This window comes from Danio rerio, chromosome 4 (assembly GCF_049306965.1).
Source record: "Danio rerio strain Tuebingen ecotype United States chromosome 4, GRCz12tu, whole genome shotgun sequence".
In the NCBI taxonomy this organism is placed as follows: Eukaryota; Metazoa; Chordata; class Actinopteri; order Cypriniformes; family Danionidae; genus Danio; species Danio rerio.
In genome coordinates, this window is record NC_133179.1 from 2,072,501 (window position 1) to 2,087,178 (window position 14,678).

Sequence of the window (14,678 nt, forward strand, 5' to 3'; positions counted from 1 at the left end):
CCAGCTGTGTGTGAAATGCATCTCAAATCAAGATGCAATAATGCATTAAGATATTTTGGTAACACTTTACAATAAGGTTGCATTAGTTACTGTTAGTTGATGCATTTTTTAATATAAACAATGAACAATAGAATTATGACAGCAGTTATTTAAGTTAAGTTAATTGTAATACAACTGTTAGTTCATGTTAACTCACGGTGCATTAACTAATGTTAACAAGCATGAATTTGGATGTTAATAATGCATTAGTAAATGTTCAACTGTGATGAATGAATACTGTACAAGTATTGTTTATTACTAGTTAATGTTAATAAATACAATAACAAATGAAACCTTATTGTAAAGTGTGTCCTAATTATTTAAAATATGTGAAGTGACGTTTGCACCCCAGGGGCGCATGTTTCCACCCCTATTTTTTTGCTTCATATAGCAGATTTATAAACAAACCCCAGAAAATGATATGGAAAGACAAAGAGAGATTTCACACACTTTTCTGCTGTTGTCCTGCACGTTCTGCACATTGGCCACTCTCTCCATGCTGCTGATCAGACTCTGCTCTGATTGGTCGCCTTCAGGCAGGAAGAACTGATACACTTCATAAACCAGCCGCCAACGAGTGCTGGAGTCTGTCTGCACGTCACACGCTGGAGGAATCTCCCCTCTGAAAAACAAGATTATGATCAATATTTTGGCTTCAGTGATCTTTAATGAATGGTCATGATATTTAAACAAACCTGAAAAAACAATTGTGTTGCAAATTATGGCAGATAATGTCAACATCCATTTGATTTAATTGTAGGAAAACAAATGATAAATCTGATGTATGAAGTGTATTTGTGTATTAAAGGGCCATGAAACCCCCTCGTTTCAGCAGGGTGTTTTCACACCTCTACTTTGGAAAAAGTCAGAAAAGTGGGCGTGTCCAGCTCTGTTTAGGGGGGAGTGTCGGAGGAACTAAAGTGGGAGGGTGTGGGAGTGTCTATTTGGGCACGCTGATTTTCAGAGTCAAAACACAAACACACGGGAGAAAGTGACTGTGTTTACATGGACATCTGCAGTCGAATTATTTGTCAAATTATTAAATGGTGGACTTTAACTGCAGTTTGGCTCTTTCATTCAGGGAATTCATTCATGTCCCTCGCGACAAACGAGATATTTGATTCGAGGATCTGCTCTAAGCGTGTATTTTTCATGCAATGTTTGATACCGCACGACGAATGAGAGAAAAAAAGACTCAGCATTTCCCGAAAATTTAGATGCACACGGCAGGTAGTGTCAGAAAGCCGCGTGTGTTATTCCGGTCACTAAATGCGGTGAAAATCCTACACGAGGTTAAAGTTTGATTGTAGTGCTAACATGTTTACACTCGGTGCAATAGTTTGTTCGATATGAACAAACTGAATAAACAAAGAGCACTGGTCGCTCACTTACCAAATCCGTAGAGACAGGACAATCACCAGCAACTAGAGCCGCGTCTTTATTAAGAGGAGACTACAAGCGAATCCGGATCTCAGAGTTTGCAGATGAGAACAGCTCTCAGGTAAACAATGTTTCTCCTTAGACACGCAAGTTATTGTTGTCGAGCGTCGCGTACACTGTTAATCCACACGTGACTCCAGCTGCGCTCTCACAGAGAGAAAATGAAAACAAAACTTCACTGCAGCAAACTATAAAAGCAACACTTCAACTTGTTTTGCCAACACAACGTGGCGTCTCTGTCATCTAAACACTGTGACAGTAATGAATATTAATGAAGTTGCACAATAGAGCGTGCTGATTGGTTTGAACCAAGCCTTACTCATGCATTAATGCAGCACACTGTAAGATGTAATAAGACTCACTCTGGCACAGACGTCCAGTCTGCATGCTGGAATACAGGCTATTATGTCATGACCGTGACGCAGCTTCAAAAATTTGTTTCAAACCGGAAGAACGAATTTGCTTGAAATAACCCAAAAACAACCAATTTACACTTTTTAGCGAAATATAGGTGTCCTAATAGTGTTTTTAGCAGTGTGGGACACATATACGACTGTAAACAGCTCAAAACATGTGTTTTGGTGTTTCGTGACCCTTTAAGAGTTTGTGTATTAATGAATTTTTTTTAATAAAATAACTAAAATATGGTTTCCATGACTCTTAAAAATGCTCTCACCTTCCATATCCGAGGTTAGCAGGAGCAAAGGTAATCGTGGTCTCAAACAGGTTGTATTTCAAGTATATATTAGGATCGATCTCCATTGGGAATTCCTGATTGCATGCTCCGGGAACAGGATCTGCACACGAGACGCACCATATTTACACTAAATACTCTTTACAGGATAAAGATTTTTTTAATCAGAGCATTGTGATGTGATATATGCATAATATATCATGTTAGCATCGATATCAATAATGTGTGCATTCGCAAAAGTCACGTCACAGGATCTGCAATGTTAAATTTGGATTATAGATTATTATTTGCATGTGTTTTTGAGTCCTTTGATTATATTTCTTAAAGCACATAGTACATTCATCCTGATAACTTAAAAAAACATGTCAAAAAAAGATAAATAGTGAGTAAATTTTAATTGTTGGAAGAACTATCCCTTCAAGCCACCTGGCGAAACTGTATTTATACAGTAATATATAATCGCAGGTAAAACAAAACATTGCAATGTCATATTGTGTTAATTAAAGCATCGTCTTTCTCACCAGTGCTGGTGTAGGGCAGAATTACACCAATCGCTGCTGCGCTGCTGCCGTCGGGGGTGTTCAGGAACCAGGAGATGCTGAACTGACTGGGGATCAGCGTGGACAATAATCCAGCATCTTCTGCCGTGACAAAGAAACCAAAAAGCGGTTCCTAAACAAAACAGAAACCACAATTATAAAACCTGAGAATAGAGACAGACATATTCAATTAAAAACTGGTGTTGAAACTTTCACTCGAGAACTGCTAGTAAATCTCTCAAATGATCACAAAATAACATCAACAACAACAAGTAATTCACTGTGAATTAAAAATATGGGCAAAAACAATGGCAGAATAACTGAAATAGTATTTTTATTTTGGATTTATGTTGTATTCATAACTCTTGATGGATCAAATTTAGGAGGAGAATACTGAAGTCATCATCTGATTGCACTTTTACAACTTGTTGCTAATATAATCTTGTGTTTGACAGCAGAATCTCATATGAAAACTACATTACCCATAATTCAGCAAAGCAAACTCCACCAATCAGAAGATAGAAACAAACTAAATTGACCCAAATAACGTTTAGCAGCCATCCATTCTTATTAAAATATTTGCATTGATTAAACTTAATTAGGCAGAATGAACATATAAATCACAATCTCATTTCATTCAATTAAATTTGCAATCTGTCTTGATTTCAAAGACATTTCGCTATTTTAATTAGAAAACAAATAAATCAAAAACAAATGATTAAAATATTCATTGCTTGAAGTGCATGCAAGATTTAAAGCTAAACCAAGACTACAATACTTTCTGGTCTAATTTAAGACTCTTTGCAGACCTTGTGGAAAGACAAATTCATTAATTTTCTTTTATTTATTGTTATTATTTCCATCTCCAAAATATCCAAGTGATGGTTTAGTTTTTGTACTGCTTTCGTATTTTATACTTTTTCTTTTGTATTATTATTTTAAGTGTTCATTATCTTTTATTGTAGCACTTTGGGCTTAAGAAAAAGTACATTACAAATAAAATGCAATAATATTATTTATTTATTATCTTTTTTTATATTATATAATTGACAGGAAAGTGGAGATTAACAGACAGGAGAGTATGGGGAGCAGAGAGAGGGAAAGGATCGGCAAATGACCTCAAGCCAGGAATCAAACTCGGGTCGCCGCGAGCACCCTGGTGCTATATGTTGACGCAATAACCACTAGGATATTAGCCCTGAAATTTCCATCTTATTTAAGCTTGTTTTTTAATTGATGGTTTAGTTTTTGTACTTATTATTTTTTATTATTATTTTATGAGTTTGATATCTTCTATTGTAGCACTTTGGGTTTAAGAAAAGCACATTACAAATAAAACGCATTATTGTTATATGATTGAATTGGTTAATGGTGTATAAATGCTCTAACAAAGAGATTTCTTTTTAATCTTTATGGAAAAAGTGAATGGGGAATATTAACGCACACTATAAGAAGCGACTGTGATCTGAACAGTATTTCATGCTGACTTCAACTACGTGTCTGAACAAGAGTTTGTGCGTAGGGCACTACAGCTGCATGACTGCTGACATTATGAATAGAATGCATGGAGGTGTGTGTGTGTGTGTGTGTGTGTGTGTGTGCGCGCGTGTGCATTGAGATCAGAGCTTGTGATTAAAGTCTCACATGATGTCTTGCTCAGTCGACCCGTGGAAATGGGTCAAGCTGGGAGTGTGTGTGTGTGTGTGTGTGTGTGTGTGTGTGTGTGTTAGGACTGAACAATATTTCGTTTGAGCATCAGTTCTGCAATATGTGTATCTGCAATAGTCATCTCGCAGGATTAGATTATTTATTAAAGATTAAAAAAGATTAAATATTACTTTTTAATATTATTTACTTTTTATTATTTCTAATTTATTACGTTAATTATTTTTTATTACTCTTTAATTATTTTATTCTATTATTTCTTTTTATTATTATTATAAATATTTATTAAAAAAAATGTTTATTGTAAAAAATTATTTACAAAATGTTGAGCATGTTATTTTACGATTGATTGTTCAATTTCTGTAACTAAATATTCTTAGACTGCCTAAAAAACCATGAAGCACTGTTTATTTCACTTTTATTTCTGCTCTGTCGTAAGTATATATGCTTGTAATTTATTATATTTTATGCAGATGCAGTGCATTGAACAAGGCTTAATCATCTCAGTCGATATAAATAAATGAAATATTTCCAGATACAGCACTATTTAAAAGCATCTGATAAAACTACAACCACAATATATAAATCGCAGCAAAACAAAATAATCGCAATGTCAGATGTTTCCAGAATCGTGTAGCATCAATGTGTGTGTGTGCATTGCGTATAGCAGTGCATTATAACATGACCACTGTATATATATGTGTGTGTGTGTGTGTGTGTGTGTTTGTGTGTGATCTCGTACCTGTAAGTATGAAAGTGTCACATTGCGGTGCTGTGTGTGAAACTGCAGTGTTATGAAGGAAACATCCGCAGGAATCCGGGAAACGACAGCCTGAACCGTTCCGTTCACTGGGATGCTCACATTCTGGAAAGTTCCCAGGGAAAACACCACACGGTCTGCAAAACACACACAACAGCAAGACTTTAGCAATATTTTTTTTCGGGGGGTGGGGGGTGAAGGGGAGGGGAACCCATGCCAACACAGGCAGAACATGCAAACTCCACACAGTAATGCCAACTAACCCATCCAGGACTTGAACCACCAACCTTCTTGCTGTGAGATTAGAGTTCTAACCACTGAGCCACCACAACACCTCTTAATATGTATTGTTAGAAATAATAAGTGCAAATATTAATCACGATTAATCCCACCCAAAATAAAAGATTACTTTGACATAACACAGGTGTGTGCATTATTTAGATTTATTGTGTATACATAACACGCACAAACATCGAAATAAAACAATTGTTACACAGATGTTTAATTTTATTTATCACTTGTATCGTTAACATATCTAAATAGAAATAAACATTTCTCAAATATATGGATGCATGCATGTGTAAGGTCCAATGATGGTGTCTGCTGGTGGATGAAGATTCACAGCATGTTCTGTCTTTTCAATGCACAATGTTAATTTACTTTAAACTTAACTCATATTTGACTTTAATTTTAGTATGAGGTGGTTTAGAACAGGGGATCCCAAACTTTTCAGCCCGCGACCCCCAAAATGACAACGCCAGTGACTCGCGACCCCCAATATACTCTGAGGTGGTTATAATAACAGAAACCTTGCATGCAATAGCGCACACACACCAATAGACCCAAGTCTATACTTGGTTTAATTTTTTAAATGTATGTCAGTGCTGTAAATGTGCCAGAAAGTTTAAGCTGGTGTTATAAAATCAATCTGCTGCATCTGACGCTATTGCTGTGTATTCAATATAATGTAATTACCCCAGGGGGCGCAATCCTAAAGAACTAGTTACTACAGTATAAGCTACTATGGTAACTATATAGTATATAGTAACTATAACGACTATTTTTTTTCTCTTCAGTAGGTTATGGATAACATATGTTAATTCTTATGGCTTAATAAAAATAAATAGATTTTTGGAAATCACCAGGCGACCCCCCTTTATTGTCCCGCTTGTTAATAACAAGATGCATTTGCATTTAGTGGAAGAGTTTCTGCCTATAGGAAAGGCACTCGCTTCACAGTGATTCAACAAATACCTGAAGTTATACATCTATTGTTTTGATTATGTCTATTTCTGAGGGAATGAGACCATTATACCAGTCGCACTGAGACATTTCAAACGATATCAAACATGATAGATAAAGTCACTTGGGTTGATTTAGAACATTCAGGCTTTAAAATGACCATTCTGTATGAGTACAGTATGTAGAGAGGGTGGTTGAACAAAAGGGTTGCAGGGGTGCTTCAAATGTAAATGAAGGAGGGGAGCTGGTTTTTCCTGCATTCCCGCCTGCTGGGTTGTGGAACCGATTGTCTCTGTGTTTTCAGCTCATGTTTGAATTGTCAAAGACATCAAAGTATTTGTGTTATCTCAAGTCTTACACATGCGTATATTTATATACTGTAACACACAGAGCGCACACACATATATTGTCAAAGCAAACTTTTATTTTGTATGCGATTTACCATGATTAATCTTGCCCCAGCACTAGTAATAATATATTTAAATATAAATACTTCATCCTTTTACTGTTTTTGCAGCACTTTTGAATAATTAAATTAATGCAGACGTGAAGAGTGCATTGCGTCTTGACTACTGTAATGCACTTCTCTCTGGGCTTCCTTCTAAACTCCTCCATACACTTCAGAACCATGCAGCTTGTGTCATCTCTAGGACTCCATCTCACGAGCATGCACACCACTTCTCCATCAGCTTCACTGGCTTCCGGTAAAGTTTTGTATTGATTTTAAAATATTACTTCTCACTTTCAAGGCACTTCATAATCTTGCTCCTCAATATCTCACTGAACTTCTCCATGTTTACACCCCTTCTCGCACTCTTAGATCGGCCAACTCTTTCTCCTTGATGTCACCTCACACTCGATTAAGCACAATGGGAGACAGATCTTTTAGCTCTATGGCTCCTCGGCTGTAGAACTTTCTTCCCCTGGATCTAAGGAGCAGTGATAGTCTTGAAAGTTAACTCTTGTCCGAAGACATATCTTCTTAAACAGGCTTTCCTTTAACAATTTTTCATCGTGTTATTTTATATTCTCAATGTGTGTTTGTACTTGTTTGGTCAATGCTTGTTTGGTTATGTTTTATTATTTGTTTTAATTTGTTCTAATATGGCTGTTGTTGCTTATTGTAAGGTGACCTAGTTGTCTAGAAAGGCGCCTTTTACAAATAAAATGTATTATTATTATCGTCATTATTATTATTATTATTATTATTATCGTCATTATTATTATTATTATTATTATTATTATTATTATTATTATTATCGTCATCATTATTAAGAGCAGAAAAAAACCCACAAAAAAAAATCAAACTCTTGTAAAACTTTTGACCAGTTGTGTATATAAAGACTCAGGTCAGGCATGTTTACAATGACAAACAGCTGAAAGCACATGCTGTGCATATAAAAAACTCTTTTCAGGCATAATTAAAACAACAAACACAATAAAAGACCCACAGTTCGCCCCCAAAACACTAAATAACGTTCACCTTAAACCTTAATTCTTCACCACAATCCTTCAAACCCCTAAGTTTACCCCTCTGCCATCAAGTTAAGCAAATAAAACATAAAGAACACAACTTCTGATTTGTCAGAGACGGGTAATTTGTGAATTTATACTTCTTCGCTCATATAGCCTGCAGCGAGTGAATGCTGCGCATGGGGAAGTGGCTTTGACAGTTGGTGTGATTTGATGTAAAATGTTGGTTGGGTCACGACTGTTCTTCCTGCTGTGAAATCTGACCTATAATCTACACTCCTGATTTCACAATGACTCAAACCTGCTGCACGTCGAAACCACAGCTTGCAGAAGACACTGACTAAACATGCACAGGTAGGAGGGCGTGCTTATGTAACACATTACTGTGTTGTTAGTGCATTAGTGTTTACCACAGTAGGTGAAACCATCAAATGTCTTATGTTGCATGGGTGCATTTTTGGCATATGGGTCAAAATTATTGATTTATTTTATGCCAAAAATCATTACAATATTATGTAAAATCATTCTTTAATTGACTTTTTAAAAATTTTCCTATAATAATAATAATAAAATATTTAATTTGTATTTGCTATTTCCTGCATGCAACTCAAAGCACTTCACAAACATAAACAAATATTAAGAAACAACATCAATATCAAGCAAAATGTAAAAAAAAAAAAAAAAAAAACAGATAAACAAATGCAAAAAAGTACAAGCAAACAGAACAAAATAAACAACAATATTTTTGGCATATGGGTCAAAATTATTGATTTCTTTTATGCCAAAAATCATTACAATATTATGTAAAATCATCCTTCAATGGACATTTTTTAAATTTCCTATAATAATAATAATAATAATAATAATAATGATATATTTAATTTGTATTTGCTATTTCCTACATGCAACTCAAAGCACTTCACAAACATAGACAAATATTAAGAAACAACATCAAGAAAGTAAAATGTAAAAAAAAACCCAGATAAACAAATGCAAGAAAATTACAAGCAAACAGAACAAAATAAACAACAATATCTTTGGCATATGGGTCAAAATTATTGATTTTTGTTATGCCAAAAATCATTACAATATTATGTAAAAACATTCTCCAATGGACATTTTTTTTATTTCCTATGATAATAATTATATATTTCATTTGTATTTGCACTTTTTCTACATGCATGTAACACAAACATAAACAAATATAGAGAAACAACATCAATATCAAGTAAAATGTAAAGAAAAAAACAGATAAACAAATGCAAAAAAAGTGCAAGCAAACAGAACAAAATAAACAACAAACATACTCGGATAGATGGATACATGTACACGTTAATACACACTGATCAAGAAAGATCAGGATCCCATAATGCAATGCAAAAGCATAAATAAATGGGGGAAAATAAAAACATGAATCACAAAATACGGAAAACGGCTAATTTAAGGATTTGTTTTACAGTTCAGGGTCACGTTTATTTAAATTAAAAGTGTTACTAAAAATCTACACAATGTTTGTTTTGAGTCGAGAAAAAATCTCTGGGTCTGTTCAGGAATGAGGAAATAGTTTCTAAATTGCATGTGATGGATTGCTGCTGCGCTTCATTGTTGTCTGTGCAGCGCAAGCAAGAACGAGGGGAATTAAATGAGAAAAACTGCATGAAAACGCACCACTGTTACAAAATAAAAGAGCATTATTAAGGAGGCACAAAATCATGACTGACAGACACTGAAAATGTGTTAAATCCACAACAGCTTCAGAAAGACGAGCAGGAAATTCAGACAGAGGTGTGAAGCATTACACTTATACTTAGTTTCCAAGTGTCTAAAAAATGACAATAGTAATAAACCTTTCCTGTTGCACACAATCTACTACAGGCCACTGTGTCGCATGATTGATAGTTTATGCTTTTTTTTTTGTTAAATATATTTTATTTAAATTGCACAAATATTTCAGCTTGTGGTTTAGATCACTTATCAGAAGTAAAACCTTATATAATATTAAAATATATCTCTATAAAATAAAAATAAAAATTGTATGTAAGAATATCAATATTATAATATGAAAATAAAGACTAAATTTTGTTTTTCTTGACCATTGAAATGTCCATAAATGCTGAAATATGAGTATCAAATATGAATTTTGAGAAACAATAATTCTCAGAAATAATGTTTTTATTTTCCCAAATGAAGTAGAGATCAAAAACTCGCTAAAACAAAAACATTCGAGAAATCATTAACATGATCAGTGTCTTTACATAGATGAATATCTTTAAATATTAATAAAAATAAATAATTAAAAGTAAATTGAGCAAATTTGATATTTGCTATTTTATATATTTTTGAGAATTGTTCCTTCATCATTACAATGCATTGCTTTTAAAAAATAAAAAAAGTATTGCATTTAGACATATTACTCTGCGATAGAGTGACAGTAATATTTATATGCATTTTATGCAAGTACTCTGACAGACCTCTGAATGTTTTGGGTATAATAATGTTTATATCAGCACCAAATTGCATATTTTTGCTCAGTTTATACATCTGATTACCGTAAACTTATTATCTTCCCAAGTGTGAGATTAATATTCTTACTATATTAGTCGTAATGAATGTCTTTCTTGTGTATGAAAAATTAAACAAATAAATAAATCAGTCACTTATGTATTTAATTATTTTATGCATTGTCTAAGATTCACTAAAGTGTTAAATTATAATATATATATATATATATATATATATATATATATATACATATATATATATATATATATATACATATACATACACACACACACACACAAACACATATATACATACACACACACACATATATATGCATGTATGTATGTATGTGTGTGTGTGTGTGTGTGTGTGTGTGTGTGTGTGTGTGTGTGTGTGTGTGTGTGTGTGTATTTACATTATCAGCAATCATCACCTCATAAATATCAATGTAGTCCAGTTTATAAACAGTACAAGCAGTCATAAAACCCAAATACACTAGAACAATAATAGTTAGCTATATAGAGGTAAAGTCTGTTTTATATTCACATATTCAGACTTTCTCCTCAATAAGGTAATTTCAGAAAAGTAATGTTTACAAATTCTAAATAGGGAAATCATTGTCGATGTTGTTTTGAAGTCATCCTTGCCTGCTAATGTCTATCGAATATTCAAAGTAACGTTAACGTTAACATGGTAAACAATACAGAGACTGCTAAATAAACGAATGTGCGACTATAAAAGCAACGTTACCTCTATGTTAGCTATTATGTGGTAACAATAATAGGGTTATTTCAGATTGATATATTGACCTTAAATCAGTACACGAATCGATCACTAATTGATCAGCATTTCATTCTTAGGATTATTATTTCAGATTGATATGTCGGCAGCTGATTCACTCTACAAACACGAATTATTTGTCACATGTGTGCGTTTAAAAGGGATTATATAATTAATTAAGCGTGATAAGTAAGATATTTTGGGATGTTTGTGTTTATTTAGCGTAACGGTGAACTTTAGATCAGTTGCAACATCATATCAATCACTAATTGATTAGAAATACATAGTTGACATGATTGATTTCGATTCATATGTCGCTAAATGAGCTGAGTCACACTTTAAACAACTGTTATTTGCCACATATGTGCGTTATATAGGGATTATATATTTTATCAAGCGTAATAAAGAAGGTATTAGGGGTTTAACGTTACTCACTCTCATCCTGAGCGCGCAGTGAACCGACCCACGACAAGACGAGCAGAACCAAACATTCTCTCTTCAGTGGCATTTTCCCGGATCAGTCCAGTCCATAAACACGCTTTAGCAGAAGCATTTACATTCGGCAGTCATGTTGAAGCTTCACATCCAGCCTCCGGAAGTGTCAAGCACTCCTGCTTTGCGCGAAAATGCAACAACTTTTCAGTAGACGAGCGCTTTCGCTGTACGCTGCGCTGTATCACGTGATGTAGCATTGAACGCGCTCGGCGGAAACGGAAACTGTGAAGAGGAGCCAACATGGCCGACAGGCTAACGCAGCTTCAGGATGCTGTGAACTCCGTAAGACTCATTTAACGTTTATTTTATACTTCAGAAACTGCAGAACACAGCAAATGTCTTCCGAACAGATTTACTTAATAGTCTGGTTCATTAAATTGGATTATTTGCTTAAGAAGTCATGTTGATGTACTGTAGCGTCTGAAGTGTTAGCATAGCGTGCAATTTGTGAACAAATGAACAGGTGAAGTTTGTTGTCATATGTGTTTTGATACTGTAATAAATGTTTTACTTGTTATAAATAAAACGAAACTGAAAATAATAGTCCTATTATAATCTAAGTAAGTGTATATAAAAGGCACCGTTATATAATTATAATATAACATATAATATATACATACATTTCTGTAAGTGCTATTGTTACTTATATATTGGTGAAGTACACTTAAATATTTCTTTTTTTGTGTTCTTCAAAGTGCAATATTAATTATTTTTAAATTGTTTTAAATTAATGTTGTTTAATCAAACATTACATGTAATTGTGTTTATTCATATATTACATAATTCACAATCTTAGCACTGAGTACTAATACTTCTCATCATGTCAAAGAACATGTAAACTGAAAGTAACAGTGGATTGTCCTGCATGTCTGATTTACTGCATGTCGTGTTTCAGCTGGCGGATCAGTTCTGTAATGCGATTGGAGTTCTGCAGCAGTGCGCACCACCGGCCTCCTTCAGCAACATCCAGACGGCCATCAATAAAGACCAGCCCTCAAACCCCACAGAAGGTGCTCTCATCTGCACTGATCTGAATGTGATCCACTTTGAAAATAATGTGTTTTGAAGTTGACATACTAAGATGTGTTTTTTCTAGAATATGCTCAGCTGTTTGCAGCGCTGATAGCAAGAACAGCAAAAGATGTTGATGTGCTGATCGACTCTCTGCCCAGTGAAGAATCCACTGCAGCCTTGCAGGTACATTTATTATATACACACACACACTGTATCACTGGCCAACACCACATTATTATTATTGAATCATTATATAATTATTGAGCCTTCTGCTGTTTAAAATATGGTTGTTCTGCACTTCAGGTTTTGAGTTCTGGCACTCAAAGAGAAGAAAATCAACTGTAAATTATATTGTTGCATTAAAAATGAATCTCAGCTTAACCTGTGCATCTCATATCCATTTCTGGAGAGCCACTGCTTTGCACATTTTGAGTTATGCCTACATAATGGACCTGATTATAAATATCATCTTGCTAGAAGAAAGCTCCAGAAGCTGCACTGAATGTACAGAGCAGTAGGAGCCCAGAAATGGATTTGAGAAACACTGAAATATACCATGACAATAATACACAAATGACCAATTAGCTAGATATTAATCATATTACAAACTTGATTACTGTTAATTGCTCATCCCATGCCACATATATTGCACATCTGGCTCTGTGCTACCCATGTTGTCCAAGTACAGAGTGAACAACAATACATTAGCATTATACCTCGTCTCTACTTGTTGTCATTTCTGATGCGTTTCTTAGGCCGCCAGTCTGCGACAGCTGGAAGAGGAGAACCAGGAAGCTGCAGCGCGTCTGGAGGAAGTGGTTTACAGAGGAGACGCCCTGCTGGAGAAGATCCAGACGGCACTAGCAGACATCGCCCAATCACAGCTCCGCACCCGCAGCGGAGCCCCGAGTCAGCAAACACCTCCAGAATCCTGACAGAAAAAAACCACAACATGAACTATAGTGTCGGGACACAGCAGGGATTTTATACGCATCCTACATCGACTGCAGGAGACTCACTGTTTCACATCGGTTTCTGGACTAAAGAAAGCTGATTTCCCATCGCATGTCTTTATTGTGCGACCTCTGTTTTTTACCTTGTGTAATGTTCATCAGCGTGTTACTACCATTAATAGTCAGCTTCTGGGTATGTTTTGTAAATTAAATGTTGTTTTTTTCCCTCACCAGCATTATGCTGATACTCTTGTTTTGAAAGAAGTTATGTTTAACAAATAAAAATATATTGTATGACATGCTTGTTTTTATTTTTAACTTTGACCTGTTCAGGGTTTAACGCTATGGATTTTTTCTACTGGTCCGATCGGGCCAGTGGTTCAGATTTTTACTTGCCCTGCCAAATTTTTTACTGACCCCACCAAAAATAAAAAAAGAAGAGAAAAAAAAGCTAAGATGATAGCTATTTTTAGCCACATATTTTAAATAATGTGTCAAAAACAATGTCTGTGAATCTCGAATTTCAATACTTAAAGATGCTTTAATAAATAATGAGCAAAATTCAAAGTGTTATGCAAACAAAAAGAGCAGTATGGAAAATGTGCAGGTTTTTTGCAGTTCAAAATCTATTAATAAAAGGTGGTTGACTTGTTAAACTGACGGCAAATTGTGTTAAACATCACTTCATTTTGTTGTTGTGTTGTTCCTACGTAAATATCTGCTTCCAATACATTAGAAACAGACATTCTCTTTAAGCCTTCTAACTTGCTGTTGCTGTCATGTTGCTGTTTCTTTGCTGTACTGGTTGTTGCTAGCGGTCCGTTATTCGCACATGGATGACTCCAGTTTAGCTGGGTTTGGTTATTGACGATTTGATATGATCAAGGATCGTTTAATTCTTCAAAACTGATCTGAAAATTGTTGTCATAGCAACAGTTCCGATAGCTCAAACCTGCTAGGGAGCAGGCTCATTTTATATAAACAACATACTGAAAGTATGAACCGAACTCTGATATCTTCTTACAGTAGTAGTTATATACACTTGGGAAAATAGTAAATATTTTTAAGCTATATATATATAT

At 34.7% G+C, this 14,678-nt stretch overlaps 2 protein-coding genes across 4 annotated transcripts in view; one reads left to right on the forward strand and one right to left on the reverse strand.

The window, feature by feature from the left end:
- tm7sf3 (transmembrane 7 superfamily member 3) overlaps positions 1-11,747 on the reverse strand; it is a 24,606-nt gene extending 12,859 nt beyond the window's left edge. For all 3 annotated transcript variants that reach the window (XR_012401686.1, XR_012401685.1, XM_688621.10), the window contains exons 1-5: positions 11,570-11,747; positions 5,120-5,274; positions 2,695-2,845; positions 2,156-2,276; positions 490-661 (exon numbers count right to left, since the gene is read on the reverse strand). Coding sequence is in view for 1 of the 3 variants with exons in the window: in XM_688621.10 (XP_693713.2) it covers positions 490-661; positions 2,156-2,276; positions 2,695-2,845; positions 5,120-5,274; positions 11,570-11,642 (672 nt within the window). In the remaining 2 variants the exon portion in view is untranslated. The remainder of the gene's footprint in view (positions 1-489; positions 662-2,155; positions 2,277-2,694; positions 2,846-5,119; positions 5,275-11,569) is intronic.
- Positions 11,748-11,824: 77 nt separating this feature from the next.
- med21 (mediator complex subunit 21) lies at positions 11,825-13,893 on the forward strand. The gene is given in 4 exon segments (NM_213423.1): positions 11,825-11,911; positions 12,525-12,639; positions 12,726-12,826; positions 13,399-13,893. Coding segments are annotated over 4 exon segments (438 nt in total). The 5' UTR covers positions 11,825-11,869; the 3' UTR covers positions 13,579-13,893.
- The last annotated feature ends 785 nt before the right edge of the window (positions 13,894-14,678 follow it).